The sequence below is a fragment of the Dermacentor silvarum genome, chromosome 10 (genome assembly GCF_013339745.2).
Source record: "Dermacentor silvarum isolate Dsil-2018 chromosome 10, BIME_Dsil_1.4, whole genome shotgun sequence".
Taxonomy (NCBI): Eukaryota; Metazoa; Arthropoda; class Arachnida; order Ixodida; family Ixodidae; genus Dermacentor; species Dermacentor silvarum.
Window position 1 is genome coordinate 60249468 of NC_051163.1, and position 15199 is coordinate 60264666.

General features: G+C 45.5%; 1 protein-coding gene across 3 annotated transcripts in view; it reads right to left on the reverse strand.

The window, feature by feature from the left end:
- The window catches only part of LOC119465752 (venom serine carboxypeptidase), an 83383-nt gene that overhangs the window by 41527 nt on the left and 26657 nt on the right, over window positions 1-15199 (reverse strand). The window contains exons 3-6 of one of the 3 annotated variants that reach the window (XR_007463752.1): window positions 12497-12689; window positions 10510-10840; window positions 5969-7415; window positions 5284-5467 (exon numbers count right to left, since the gene is read on the reverse strand). Coding sequence is in view for 2 of the 3 variants with exons in the window: in XM_037726220.2 (XP_037582148.1) it covers window positions 6610-7415; window positions 10510-10840; window positions 12497-12689 (1330 nt within the window). In the remaining variant the exon portion in view is untranslated. Of the gene's footprint in view, window positions 1-5283; window positions 5468-5968; window positions 7416-10509; window positions 10841-12496; window positions 12690-15199 lie in introns of those variants that run through there. The other 2 variants (XM_037726220.2, XM_049656860.1) reach the window with 2 other exon arrangements.

Genomic DNA, 15199 nt, shown 5'->3' on the forward strand with positions numbered 1-15199 from the left:
GTATGCGAGCTCCATTTCGAGCCACGTTTTGTGCTCATGTCCACCGCAGTTCCTGATCACTGAATTGTCTTTCTTTTTATGGTGTAGTTAGGTCAGTTAGCGAAGGAAACTGCGAGGAAGGTACACTGGGCTCCTTACTGGAAGTTGACTATCTCGAAGCATCATGTGACCGAAATGAGTGCAGTCACACTACTGCTAGCGCTACTGCCACAGAGGCCACACAAAACGTGGTGCCCCAGCATTGCACGGGCCTGCGGGTTTCAAACGACCATAACCAGCACGTGGCCAGAAGCGACTCGAGACTCACTTAACACATTGCGGGCTATGTTGCGCGGGAGTATATTGTCAATTCCAGCACAAAATGCCAAGAATGCATAAAGCTGCTTACTATGACGCCACCAGGCGAAAGTTTTCATGCCCGGCTAACAAACTTCTGTGACCGAGGAGGCCTCCTTTATCCCTCCAGTCAGCTGTACGGCTTCGTGAAAAAGCTAGAGGATCTTTTCACAGAATGCTTCTGTCAGAGTGAGCCACACTCTGACAGCGTTATGGACATGCTGGCAGTTGTTAAGAGTAAGCTTCCCCTCGAAGTTGGCTGCAATGTGCACACTCTTAGCCTCACAGCTAAAATAATTAGTTTTTACATTGTCACACGTCTGCATTTTTATGTGAAAGAAATTAACTGTGACAAGGCAGGAAAGCGGCAGAGGACCAAGCTGCTGAAGTTGAACCATTGCTTATGAGTTGAAGTGCATGAAACAATGGCTTGCTGTACTTGCAAATAAAAGCTTTGTGTCAGCAACAGCCCTGTTATTTTCATTTTGCTTACCCTTATATAGCTGTACATAAGCACAGGCCTGAGCCTAATTGTCAAGTGAACTAATTTTCACTTTTTGTTCAGGCCTCCCTCCATTTCTTTATGGAAAACATCAACCTGATTTGACTTAATAAATGTGTGCAGCGTAATGATGGTTAATAATAAACGCAGAAGGCTACTGTGAAGCAAGGAACAACTAAAGTGCAACAATGAAATATTTAAGCCATATATACAAATTCATTTTGGCTAAGCAAAGGCACAAACCTGGTTAGCATGCCTGATGTGTTTTTTTTTTTTTTTTCGGCCAGCTGGGTAGTATGTGCGCACTGTTGTCTGTCTGACAAAATTTTACATTAGGTCGACACGGCATGAAACCGTATATTTGGTCACCGTCCCTTTCATTCAAAATTTTCTTTCAATTTTTTTTACGATTGCCCGATAATTCGGAAAATTTGAAGGCCCCTTCCACATAAGCCCAAGAGTAGCAGTCTTCCTTTTCCACAAGGTACTATTATGGCAAATATCATGTGGCCTAAACAAATATAGTGCTTGCTAAAGATATGTAAGGACTGTCAAGTATGCCAAAATTAAAAACAAATAAGAGTGTGAACTGCTTCGAACTTACCAACCTGTCCCTACGTCCTCCTCACCGGTTGTCCAGGACATCTTGCACACCTGCGCTACAAGCACAAGTTTTCAACGGCGTATCATCCTCTACAAACGGCCTCACAGAGCGGCTCAATAGAACTATCACACAGAAATGCTTGCTATGTACGTCTCTACCGACAAACGTGAACTGGAAGAAACTCTCTTCCTTCGTCCACTTTCACCTACAAACGTCCCGCCATGATTCGCTGGTTCTCTCATTTTTTTCTCCTTGTATGGCGAGACCTATAGTACCGTTTGATACGATCCTCCCATCCGTTCAGATACAACGTCAGAAATAGACCGTGTGCCATATCTAGATCTGCAGAGGCACGTGACATTGCACTCCTGCATCTGAAATCTTCCCAGCAAAGCAACGCGCATATATGACGCTCGTTAACTTTAACCGTGTGGCCACTTTAAAATTTAAATCTTGGTGATCATCGGTTCTTTGAAGCAGTGTAGCGAGCGACACACCGCATTGCCACCGCTGAAAGGCTTAATGCATGAGGCGTGCATGCAGCCGAGCTTTTATCTCGCGCATCTCTCTGGACAGGCTGTGCCACCTATCGGCGCTGCCGCGAAGTTTGCGCGTCACACATGTGTGAACGTGTATTCAGACAAGGTTGTATGAATATATTGCTACGAGGCGCTGTAGTTGCGAACGATGATGACAGGACTGACGAAGACGACGATCGCCAATAGTCGCGCGCTCGGGCTTCATCTTGTATGCCTGTCATCTGCCCGTTGTATATATATATATATATATATATATATATATATATATATTGTAAATATATTGTCAAGCGTCTTTTCTCCCCGTAACAATATATAGCACGAGTTCGATTTCGTCCTGCACCAGCGCAATAAAAAAAAAATTGTACTTGAAGAGCGGCAAATACCCAGTGACCCAGGTTGGCCTGAAAGAGGCTCATTTAAGAGCTGCACTTACCCAGTGCCACATACTCAATGACACAAGTTATGCGATGGTTCATTGCGAGCACAGTTCCCTGATCACAACAACCCACTGCTCTACCAATTAGACCGTGAAGTACCCAATTATCTAGATTAGCCGAGGACAAATAAGCAAACCGCAAACTGGGTGAAGTTCCCAAAGAATGTTAATCGCATTAAAAAGAAACAGCACTATAAAAAGAAGAAAACAATAAAATCTTGCATACTCCTTTCGAGTGTTGACCGCATTAAACAAACTGAAGAAAAAAGATTACTCGCCATCCCCGCCCTGCGGAAATGAATGTCCTGCGAAGCTGTTGAAAACCAGCATTACAACTGCTGAGGGGGGTATGCGATTCTTTACTGCGTTCTAGTAATGGTACTAATGGTAATTTAGAGTAATGGTAGTAATGGGAGTAATTGTAATTTTGACAGCACGCCGCCGCCCATAGCAGTGCTGCAACAACATTGAAGTCAGATGCTAGGCTGGTTCTTTTTACGCAAAAAGGCTAGAGACGTGACTCCGCACATCGCAAGCAGCCGTCGGCGCGGCAGCTTGCGCAACAGTAATCTTCACCACGAAACGTATGCGGGGAGCACTACCTGCTTCGCATTGCTATCACGAGCGCCTTACAATAAATTATGTGGTTTGGACGATTGTTCTGTGCTTGTTCTTTATTGAAACGTATGCTGTTCTGTATGTTGTATGCGTGATTCCAAGGAATGTATGCACTGTTCGCTTCATTTTGCTGACTGCTTGAAGCGTCTGCCTTACGGGTGCACGAGCCAGCGCTCCTGGCCCTGCGCTGCCGCCGGGATCGGCGCAAATTTTTGCTGATGGACGCGGACACGAAAAATGCCGACCAAATAGAGGCTGACGTCTTCGCTGTAAAAATCATACTACGAGAGAGATCAAGAAAAAAATTGATATTTTTTGCGAGCTTTTTGTTACGCTTCTTCTAGAATTTCAAACGTTAGATTTCGCGGGGGAGGCCGCTGCTCTATATCTGAACTATTTTAAACTAGGCTTTCCAGAGCTGTCCAACATTTTGTTGAAGCTGCGGTATAGACGTCGCGTATATATGTTTCTGGTTATAATTACTGCATGTGGCTGTCCTCAGGAGCCATACCCGATGAAAGAATCTTGCGCTTCTGTAGTTCAAATCCAGCGCTAATGCAGCTCCACTGACGTGAATCCTGGGGAAGTGTGAAGCAGTGATGCGCTGGTGCTGGAGTAGCGCTGGAGGGAGGAGCAATCAAGCGCTTGTGAGGTGGTGGCGCCCTCACTTGCGCTGCGCTGGTACCAGTCTGGCGTTTCGGAACCGATTTTAACAAGTTTCTGCTAATTAATGCGTTTAATACTTGATTATTCCTGTCTTTTAAGTTATTCTGAATCATGTTAGTTTATTTTGAACCAGTGTTGACCAATTGTGCACTTGTTTTGATCCTGTTTTAAGCTGGATTTGAACTACGCAAATGCAAGATTTGAGCAGAATTGGAGCTACATTAAGCGCTTGATTTGAGCAGTATTTGAGCTGGATTGGAACTGCATTTGAGCTACATTCTGCAAGTGCACCGATTTGACACAAATCGTCGGACTGCAGCCGAAGCCAACGGTTGCGCGCTGCAACCTTTTCTTGCTGAGTCGTGCTCATGACTATGGCTTTTACCATCACCCTTTAGTGTTTCCTTTACTTATTACCCACGTCCGAACCCATTTCAGTGGTTTTTGAGTGTTAATCTTTTCTCGATCAGCCATTGTCATTTTTGCTGAGTCATGCTCACGACTATGACTTCTGCCATCATGCTTTAGTGCTTCCTGCTTCACTTAGTACCCACATCAGAATTCGTTTCAGTGGTTTTTGAATGTTAATCTTTTCGCGCTGTGTGATTGTCATTTTTGCTGAGTCATGGTCATGGCTAAGGCTTCTGCTTCACTTAGTACCCACATCAGAATTCGTTTCAGTGGTTTTTGAATGTTAATCTTTCGCGCTGTGTGATTGTCATTTTTGCTGAGTCATGGTCATGGCTAAGGCTTCTGCCACCTATCGTTTAGTGTTTCCATCTCTAGTACCTATACGTCCGAACCCATTTCAGTGGTTTTTGAGTGTTAATCTTTTCTCGATGAGTCATTATCATTTTGGCAGAGTCATGCTCATGAATATGACTTCTGTCATCATCCTTTAGTGTTTCTTTCACTCTCTCCCTGGCAGTGAGCGCGTTCATGCGACAGCCCGAGGCCTCACCCTCCAGGCGCCGTTTGAACCCCAGTCCAATCCAGACAAGGTGGAAACGATACCGCTTACATACACGCATATACACAACACCACAGACTATCCCGTAGAACATTCCCTCCACCACATGTGCAACTAAACCATGCAGATGCAGCCGTTTGGCGCCAGCTCCAGACGAATACGTTCCCCAGCCTTGCTCTCCGCCACACTTTTTACCCTACCAAGTACCCCGACAAATGTCCCTTCTGTGGAGGACACCCAAACCTCTACCATTCTACGTGGGAATGCTCCAAACCCTAGAAGGCCTACCTAAAATACCCAACGCCTCCCCATCCAAGTGGGAAGCCGCTCTTTCCAGCACAACTTTGGACGACCAGTGATACCTGATCGACCGGGCTAGCCGGATAGCAGCAGCAAATGGGGCCCTTAACTGAGGGCTCCACCCTCTGGGACTGAATTACAAAACATCAAATAAAGTTTTCTACTACTACTACTACTACTACTACTACTAATTCATTCACGTAGTACCCAAATGAGAAGCCATTTCAGTGGTTTTTGAGTGCTAATCTTTTCTCGCTGAGTCATTGTCATTTTGGTGAGTCATGCTCATGACTAAGGCTTCTACCACCATCCTTTAGTGTTTCCTTAATCATGTCAGTTTATTTTGAACCGATTTTGATCAATTCTGCACTTGTTTTGACCCTGTTTTGAACACTTGTTTTTGAGCGCGATCACGACAGATCACACGCGATGGACGCCAAACGACAGCCCGGGTCCCTAAAGTGCTTGGCACTTAAAGCGCATAGGCTTGATATTGCTATACGCGCGTGGTACTTGATTGTTTGAACGAGGCGCGCGGGCGCCATTACTCGTAGAAAAGAAGAGGAAGAACGAGCTTGTCTCGCGCTGTGAATCTAACCGGTCGGCGCTGCTCTGGGGGCGTCTGCACTAGGACACTGTAATAGGAACGTATGTGATGCCATTTTTAGTTTGGTAATGGAAACAAGGAGACTGCCATGCTAATTTTTTTTTTTCACAAGACAACAAAAATATTTGCTTCAAATTTTAAGATGCTATATCATGAAAATTAATAGTAACGATCAGAATTAATTTATTATCTCATTCTTAAGTAAGGAAATCCCATTTAAGTATGCATCATTTTTCTTCCCACTGCCGCCCGATTCATGGCCAATCCCCCGTAGTGGGTTGTGCTATTTCTATAGGCACCAAACCAAACCAAACCAAGCTGCAACCGCTGTAAAGATAACCTGTAAATAGTTCATCGTCTTACTGACTCGTCCTTCGCGTAACAATATACTACAGAGCATGTAATCAGAGCATCGGAATAATGTAAAATACGCACACAAAAGCAGATGCGGGCGACTCAAGTCACTGAGTCCCCGATATACACACAGCTGAAGAAGTTATTATTGGCACGAAGGCACATTCACAGCCGAGTCTATTGATTAGTTGCCTTAAAAAGAGCGCTCAGAGCAGTTCTGTGTACTTGGTACGGGCCGCATGCACGACCACTCGGGAACAGAATGTCTTTCAGAGAATTTACAGTGGAGTCAGAGAAAGCCACATTCTCGTTCAAGTTTTGCACTCCGCAAAGTAAGCACTGTATCTAGAAAGAGATGGGCGACAGTATCTCAGCTTTGCAGGCTGCGCACATGGGCGGTTGTTGCATATTGTCGTTGCTCATTCCCGCCAGAGCGGTCGGCGCACTCACGGAAACGCAGTAACCAGGGCCGCAAAAGGGGAACGATGAAGGCATTGGCAGTATCGTCACGAGCAAGCATCCAATTCGTGGAAATGACCCTTTGTTGTCACATGGATTGCTGACTAAAGTCTTCTATTAAGTATACCCAGCATCCAGCCTAACCACCGCGATCACTTCTCTGCCTGTCTCTGTAGGCTGTTGACTCGATGCACTTTGTTCCGCGAACGGCTCGGTGTTTAAGCGTGCCGCGTCAGATTGTTCGTCAAGAAGCGTCGCATCATCTCGTCGACGGTACGCGTCTGGTCGAAGCCCGGGTAGTGTCCCGCTCTGGCGACAACTACGAATGAGAAATTGCCCGCCGACGTCACGTATCCAGACAGTCCTGCCTCCTCTGGCCCCGCGTAGAAGGGCACGCGACGGCCGTGCCTAAACTGTTCGGCTCGGCTCCACTCGACGCTCCGAAAGTACTCTTCGATTCGAGCCGCCGAGAAGATCGGGTCCAGCTGACCTGCGTACGCCAGAAACCGGTAGTTGTCCATCAGTGTGCTCACGATGTCCGTGATGTTCCTCATGTAGTCCCCGCTGAGCTGCATGTTGATGAGGGGTTCGCGTAGGAACAAGGCATTGCGACCAACGTGCACGGCGTCCTTGAAGACTTCGCTGGCTACATAGTCCCTGTAGGCCGCGAACTCAGCCGGTTCGACGCTCTGCAGTGCGTTTCCGTCGTAAGAGTAGCCGGTAAGCCGCTGGAACATAGTAGGAGCGCTTCCCTCGCCCGTGGAAACGAAGGCGGTCTTGAAGAGCAGCTGCAGAGCCTGCAGCGTGCGGTTGTCGGTGACCATCTGCCTGATGGTCTCCATTCGAGTGGTGTACGCCTGCCAGCCCTGGTAGTCGAGCAGGCTCAACTGGTGGTAGTAGTCGGACAGGTCAAACAAGTCCACTGCGGGGCCCAGGAAACCGACGCCGCTGATGATGCCTCGAAGGTTTACCGGAAGGTCTGGGTTTGAATGCATTCGAATGGCCAGAGCGGCGGCGGCTCTAGCTGAAATGAAGAAAGATAATGCGAAATAGAGCCAAGCGTTCGTTTTCTCGAAAGCACACGATTTGTCAAGAAGGCGACAATGTATAAGCTGTTGGTCGGCCTGTACCTTGCGCTAAAACTTGGCGAACCAGCCACAGAATTTACTCCTGAATTGTGTTCCTTTGCTGGTGGGAACTGTATGTTTCATCCTTCGAGGCTGTATTGGCTGAGTCCTTTCTAAATGGCGCAGGTTGATAAATTGTTGTGTGAGTTTATTTCTGTCCTGAACATGGGAACATAGTTGCTCGCCTCTTCACGTCAAAAGAAGTTGCTTGTGCACATTGGAAACTACGCACGTACCTTGCGCGCGTGAGCCATTAACACATTAACGTCAGTGAAGCGTAATATATTTTCCAGCGTTTATTGATCCTCTTCGCGGGGATCCCGTGGGCACTGCCATGTTTGATCACGTGCTGACGCGTCTATTGCTTGCCTCAACTGCCTCCGTGTTTACAATGAATGTGTATGACGCCGGCGCGGCTTAGCAAACCTCTGTTTCTGGAGATATCGCAGACGGTGACTGGGGGGACGACGCGAAGCTTTGGCCAGATAACATGCAACAGCGCTTTGGGAGCTGATTAAGCTACGTCTGAACGGCGCGAGCAGCGTATATGGTGCTTGCTCTGAAAGCGGAGCTAAATATGTATTCCAATCTATCCGAACTTCCAAACTTTACGCTCATGAATTGAATCACAATTAGCGTGTTTTCCTCTTCGTTCTTTATTTGGCAAATATTTTGAAGCAGTGGCTTGTCATGTTTCTGACTAAGTAAAGTTCCTCGGTGCGGACACTATTGGATTATTTTCTGCCTAATCGCTCGCGGGTGTGCTCAGTTCCGTTAGATTTGTTCTTTCTGCGCACAAGGCTTGAAACGTAGCTGTTCTGTACATTGTAATACCTTGTAGCAAAGACGAATTACCCCTAGTAACTCGCTTACTCTTATGGACCGTCAGGAAAGATTCAGCTTCGACCATTCGTGTGATATCGGTGTAGCACCGTGATTTATTGTGCGTATATAGTGCGCACATGTTCAAGTGTGCGCCCATTCACTTATTCTTGACACGTTGGCGAAAGAGTAGTTATGGAATAATATTGAACTTCATTTTGACTTTGTGCGCAAACAAAAGACAATATGCGATGTTATAGAAGGTGGTGTCGAGACAACTGATTCATATTGAAGCAAGTTTCCGTGCCAGTTTGGGTAGATGTGTGTAGATACCTATTATGACAGGAAGCGGCGCTACTCCCTTTATCATTGTTTAAGGGGCGGTACTCACTCTTGCCGACATACCGGGGCTGAAGCCTCTCTCTGAAGGTTAGCGATGCAACGCTTGCCGATGAGCAAACGTCTGTGTCCTTAAGGAAAGCCGTACATCTCTAAGTGCCGGAAACACGTACGGACACTTTCAGCAGCGGTACGCGAACTTGGCCACACACATTCATTACATTCCTTAATATGCCAGTCACTATTTTTGCAGCCAACTACTGCAAACGTCTTCAATCCACATGATTCAAATCAGCATGAATGGAGCACAGTGCGTTAGCGAAAACGCAGTTGCATTTCCGACAGCTGATCGCACAGAAGCAATGTAAAGCAGAAGCAAGGTAAAGCGGTAATGATTTCGTATTCGTGCGCGGTCGCTGAGGCGACGTACGGCGCGCCGCCGAAAGCGCCATCTCATTTCTCTAGAACAAACTGCTCCGCAAAAAGTGTCATTATTCAATACTCGACTAAAAAAGCAACTATAGACTGCGTCATCGTCGTGGCTCTTCATAAACTGTTATTACAGGCGCTAGAAGTTGCGCATTCTTGATGAAAGAATACAAATTGATAAAAAATCATTATTGCGCTCAATTGACACCAAGTTCAGCTAATTATAATCGATAATTATACCATATAAAAGTCACCCTTACGATTACTTATGACAGAAATAACTCAACTTCATTTTGACTTAGTGCAGAAACAAAAGGAAATATGCGATGCTATAGAAGGTGGTGTCCGAGACAATTAATTCATGTTGAAGCAAGTGATGTTTCTCGCAGCAGGTATGTTTGACGCATAGTGCGAGGCTTGAATTATGTTTTGGCGTTAAAGTTGAATTACCACTGTCTTATGTAGTTTAGGAGGAGTGAGTATTGTCAAGATGCGGTATAGTCGCTTTATTGACATCGGAGCCATGCTGTGTATGCATGTTTGTAATATGAAGGCCAGTCAATTAAAAACTTTAAATTTGTTATAAAAAATATGCCACTGAGCTACAAGTAGGCAGAATTGTTGCTAGTAGCGTAAAACTGTTCGGTAGGTGGCCGAAGTGTGCAGCGTAAAGAAAGATCGATACAGACTGAATTTGAAAATGCCTGCCTCGCTTTAAACAAGCACCAAATAAGAACAGCTTGTGCTGTCAGATGTTTGACAAGCGAAGAAGCGAGCCCCACTGAAACTTATCGGAGAATGAAAGCTAAGTATGGTAAAGCGTGTTTGCCACAGTAGCAGCTGTACCAATGGAGGAGAAAATGAAATCAATTCACAGTTGGTGTGACGTCGGTGTAAGATGCGTGTCGCTTGAGTCACGCACATCGAGTTGCGGCACCAGATAATGACAATACCCGCTTTCATACTGTCCGTGCGACAGTTGCGACCACTAAAGACCGGCGCTTTGAGTGCATGCTACATTATGTTTACTCACCAGGTCTCGCCCCGAGTGATTATCAAATGTTTGCACCGCTCAAGGAAACACTAAAGAAACGTTTTATGAGAGGAAGAGGTACACTAGCGAGGCATGACTGGTTGCGCAGCGAAATCAAATAATTTTTTCCCCTGAAATTCAGACACTTTGCAAACGCTGGAAACTTCCATTAAGCGTGAAGGTGATTATGTAGAAAAATGATGCCGAAGTGTTTCGCATTCGCTAATAAATAATTAAAAACTAATTAAGGGGTTTCATGTGACTGATCATCGTAAATGAATAAATGAGAATAATAAATGAAACAACTGTTTAAAACTAATTACTGGCACTTGTCGAACGTCACAATGGGTTAGCCTGAGCTGTTTTACCTCCGTAGGATTCGCCAGCAACGTAGAAGTCGCGCCCTTTGTACTCCGGGAACAGCCGGAAGAACTGCACCAGGAACCCGTGGATGTCCCGGGCAATCTCTTCCAGGCTCGTCGGGTAACCCTTGATGTCATCTGTCCTGCTGAACCCGGCTCCCACGGGCTGGTCCAGATAAATCACGTTCGCGTACTCGCACATAGTACTCTCCCTCGGGTACAGCTTCCCGTGGGCATCGATGGCGACGGGCCCGTTTTCGAGGAAGTGACCGAACAGAGAGGAGCTTCCGGGACCCCCTTGGAGCCAAAGCAGCAGGGGGGCTTCGATGTGGTTCTTCTGCCAGAGAAAGAAGGAGAGAGGCAGAAGCTAAAATGCCTGTCATTTTGTTTCTATTGATTTTCATCAATCTACTAATATGACAATCTATCAATACTGCCAGACTAGAAAACTATCCAGCACTTTGTTCCACGTCATCGTTTTTTCGCGTGAAGATAGTATAATGTGTCATATTCCTATATCTAGCCTATACTGCACAGCTGTAGTGAGCAACTATGTAGGGTAAATGCAGTTACATATTCGTGACATGATCTGACCACATGATCTGACCACTTGATCTGACCGCCACATGATCTGACAGTTGGCAACCACATGTAGAGAACATTGACAGAGTAAAATAACAATGCTGTGTTCTAAACGAGTCGTTCTAATCCAGTCAATCAGTACTTTACGAGGCACGACAAAGACAAGCCACAATGATGTTGTGGCCTCAAAACACAATGTCTTTGCTAGCAATCTGCTATACTCGTCTTTGTCGTCACCTCCATGGAACGCGACGAATGAGACACCCGAAAGAGCTGTTCACGAGCTTCCCGAAGAACGCATTTGCTAAAGCATTTGCCCCTCTGTGTGTTTTATAGAACATTACAATCTACCATTTCTGCTCATGTGCTCGGCGGCCAAGAACAGGAGAAGCAACATGGATGAGAGCTCAGCCATTACTTTCATTGACTGTATCTGTTCAAGCGGTAACCTTGCCCACTAGAGAGCCACCTAAGAAAGCTTGCTATTACAGCTGCAGTGAAGAAAAAACAATACGCAATCTATAGGCATCTCATACCGGAAAACCCACAGTGGTAGCGTTTCGTCTTATAATTTGTGTGCCTTTTTAACGCACACGCACACGCACACGCACACGCACACACCACACACACACACACACACACACACACACACCACACACACACACACACACACACACACACACCACACACACACACACACACACACGCACGCACGCACGCACGCACACACGCACGCACTCTCTCTCTCTCTCTCTCTCTCTCTCTATATATATATATATATATATATATATATATATCAGAAGAACAACAGTCATGGCTAAGTAGTGGAACACTTGTGATAAGATTTTAATTCTTAGATACAAAGGGGGAATGCCTATTATACGTGTTGTACTACTGTGTAAAGTAAACCTTGCCGGAGCTTGTTCTCTCCTGTGTAATTACAGTTTTCGATAGTCGAAGCGAATCAGATTAAAAGCTTCCTAGAAATAACTTCTTCCAAGATCCTACTTTAATGTATCGGAATCACACACATCACAATATATTTAACATTGGTTTCAATATATGAAACATCTCTAGATTCATGAAATTTCATAATCACGTCAGGATAAATATTAGATCTTAGGGAATACTGGTACGTCTAGCACCATTCCAACGATAATATTCGATCGCAAGCAGTGCGAATGTTTCATCTGTGACAAACATTGACGAAGTATGTGCGTTTCGGTGACTGTATATTGGCTTGCATCTGTAAACGACCTATGAGCTACCACGGAATCACCGCTCCCCAGAATGTTCATCTCACATTCGTGTTTTGGTAAATTTTTTGGAATGAGGGATTAGCCTGTGCATTTGCTTTTCATTCATACGTCATCAGAGTCGACGTGCACACGGGACCATCCCCTCCTCTTACCCTGGCCTGCACATGCAGGAAGAAGAGGTGGCTCTGAAGTGTCTCGTTGACGGTGACCAGGCCCGCGTGGGCCTCAGCTCCCGTGTCCTTGTTGGAGAACATGGGCACCACGGTGAGTTGCCTGGCCTCGGTCGCCCCCTTGCTTTCCACGAGGGGAGTCAGGTAGAGTGCGCCCTCATCGCCATCATGTCGCCTTGAAAGATTCGGGATAATAAAGGTTGGGATGACAACGTTAGTGAATGCCACGGCTGCAGTTCATGTCACTGCATGATTGAGTGATTACACAAATGAACATCAAAGCAGAGAGACAGAAAGAAAAACCTGATTTTTAGCAGCTTGCCATGGGCACTCATTCAGAAAGTTATGCCGAGATAGTACAAGTCTAATAAGAGGAGGAAGACAGTGTTGCTAGCTGCAGGCGGACGTAGCCTTGCAAACCTTCCCCGCACTTGCTTCGCCCGAGCTCTACTTATTTGAAGCCCGTCGCAACAATCTGAGTGTTGCATATTTGATTCACAACACAGCAGGCAAGAGTAACGTACAGCCCTGGGTGCGATAGGCTGCACACCATGTTGTTCAGTCTTGTGCGTGTCCTTTTTTGCGCTCTTTTAATTTTACTATATGCAATGAATCAAATAGCCCAGTAGCAAGCCTTGCACATCATCCATCTCACCAATATAAGCTGCGTGTTCGAGTACACAACTGTTGCTGTGCTGGAAGGAATGGCTACGCTCCTTGATTTATCAAGAATCTCAGTGTGAAAAAAATAGCGAAATGAACATGTGGAAAATGAAATGTCGAAAACTGAACTTAAACTTATTCAAACAAATATCGAAACACAAAAAGACTAAGGAAAGCGGAATCATGTTTACAATATACTATACTATACATACTATACTTTATACTTTATACATACTATACTTTACAATATACTATACTATACAATCGTGTTTACAATATACAATCACGTGACAATATGCTATGTGCAACTGAAGAAATCTAGAATACTGTTCGTTGGATCACTTTGACTTCTCTTCGCTGTGCTAGTGTTTTATCTCTTTCATCGACACCTCCGGATAGAATGATCTGGGTGTTTATGTGTTGTAGTTATTACGAACTATATGACGCTCAAATAATTTTGAAAGCCCTAGTAGTTTGCTTGTTTTCGGATTCTACGCTCCTATCTTCTCAGACTTTTCTTCTTATAGATGACGGCTACTATTTGCAGGTCTATACACATTGTCTGTCCTTTTCTTTCAAAATTTACTTAGTGTCCCCTAGTGACGTAAGATGGGGGACGGGAGTATTTGGAGACCCTTGCTACGCTTAAGAATATGCCTAATCGAGAACGGCCAACACAGGTTGGGGACCACATCTTTTCGCGTAATGCACGTCTGTCTAAAATCAGATACAGAATATGGCACTATCCCAATGAGCGAGGAAACATAATGTGAAAAAGCACGAGGTGCAGCTTCAATACTGTGCGACAACTTATTGATTAGTGCACGTTATGAATTATTTAGCGCGCGCTATCCCAAAGGGCAATAAACAGGGAAACGTCGGCGTATCACAAACGTTGTTCAGCGTCGGTGTTGAGTTACGTCGACGTAGTTTAGCGATGCTGCCTGACTTGCGATTCCTTTGATTTCTGCTTTGCAAACCTGGTGTCTCATCGCAACGTCCGCTTATAAACACGGTCCAAGTGCATATCGAATAGCTCCAACAATGTGAAGAGGTTTGATTTACACACGACGGCGCCGCGATAGAAATACTACCCGTTTGTAATTGGAGCGCACAATGTAGTGGTTTCGCATCGGCCGGTGAACGGGGGGTTCAGCTTGATGGAAAGGCAAATTGTGATGCTGCTCCCCGCTTGCGTTAGGGAGCTGGTGCTTAGTCGCACAACTTGTAATTATATATGGTCTACAAATTTAAGGGGACACTAAGGAAGGTGTAATGAAGGTGCACAGGCGTGACATTATTGAGTTGTCATTTTTTTGGCATTAAGCGAATATGCGAACCATGTAAATCCTAGCAGAAATACTTCCAAGCGTCAAAATCGCCCTTAGACAATACAGTTGTTTCTACGAATCAGTTTCGGCTTCTATACATTGAACGTGGATGCGTCAGGACGTCATGATACATAGCAGGAATGGCTTGCTACATTCCTGCGATTGCTGTGGCTGCCCGCGCGAGAGCAGGCGGGAGGAACGTGCGCAGCATTGTCATGTTTTTCTGAGCGACGTCATCGTGCTTTGCGTTATTGGCGCAGGGCGTCAGCAAATTTCACTCTTTGTCATGACGTCACGATCACGCCAGGATCCGTTGTTTCGAGACGGCCTTTAGCATGAAAATAAAATACCTTCCAAGTGTTTCCCAACATTCATACTTGCCGAGTATCATCGCTTTACGTGCGAGAAGCTTAATTGCGGTAGAGTTTCTGCAACTTCGGATATATGGGCCATTTTTTAAGTTTAAATTTAAGCTGTATTAGTAAACGTGCTTAAGGAAGAGCAAGATGACCAGTGTTACATTGGCAGTAGGGTTGGTTAACCAAAAAATGTTGGTGACAACCTGAAATTTCCGCATCACTTCCCCGCGACGCCACGGATTTTGACAGCGTCTACTCAAGTACGTGTAGTTGTTTGTTTATTGGCAGAGAAGCACTATACTGCACAGATTAAACCTAGCAAGTTTTGAGAA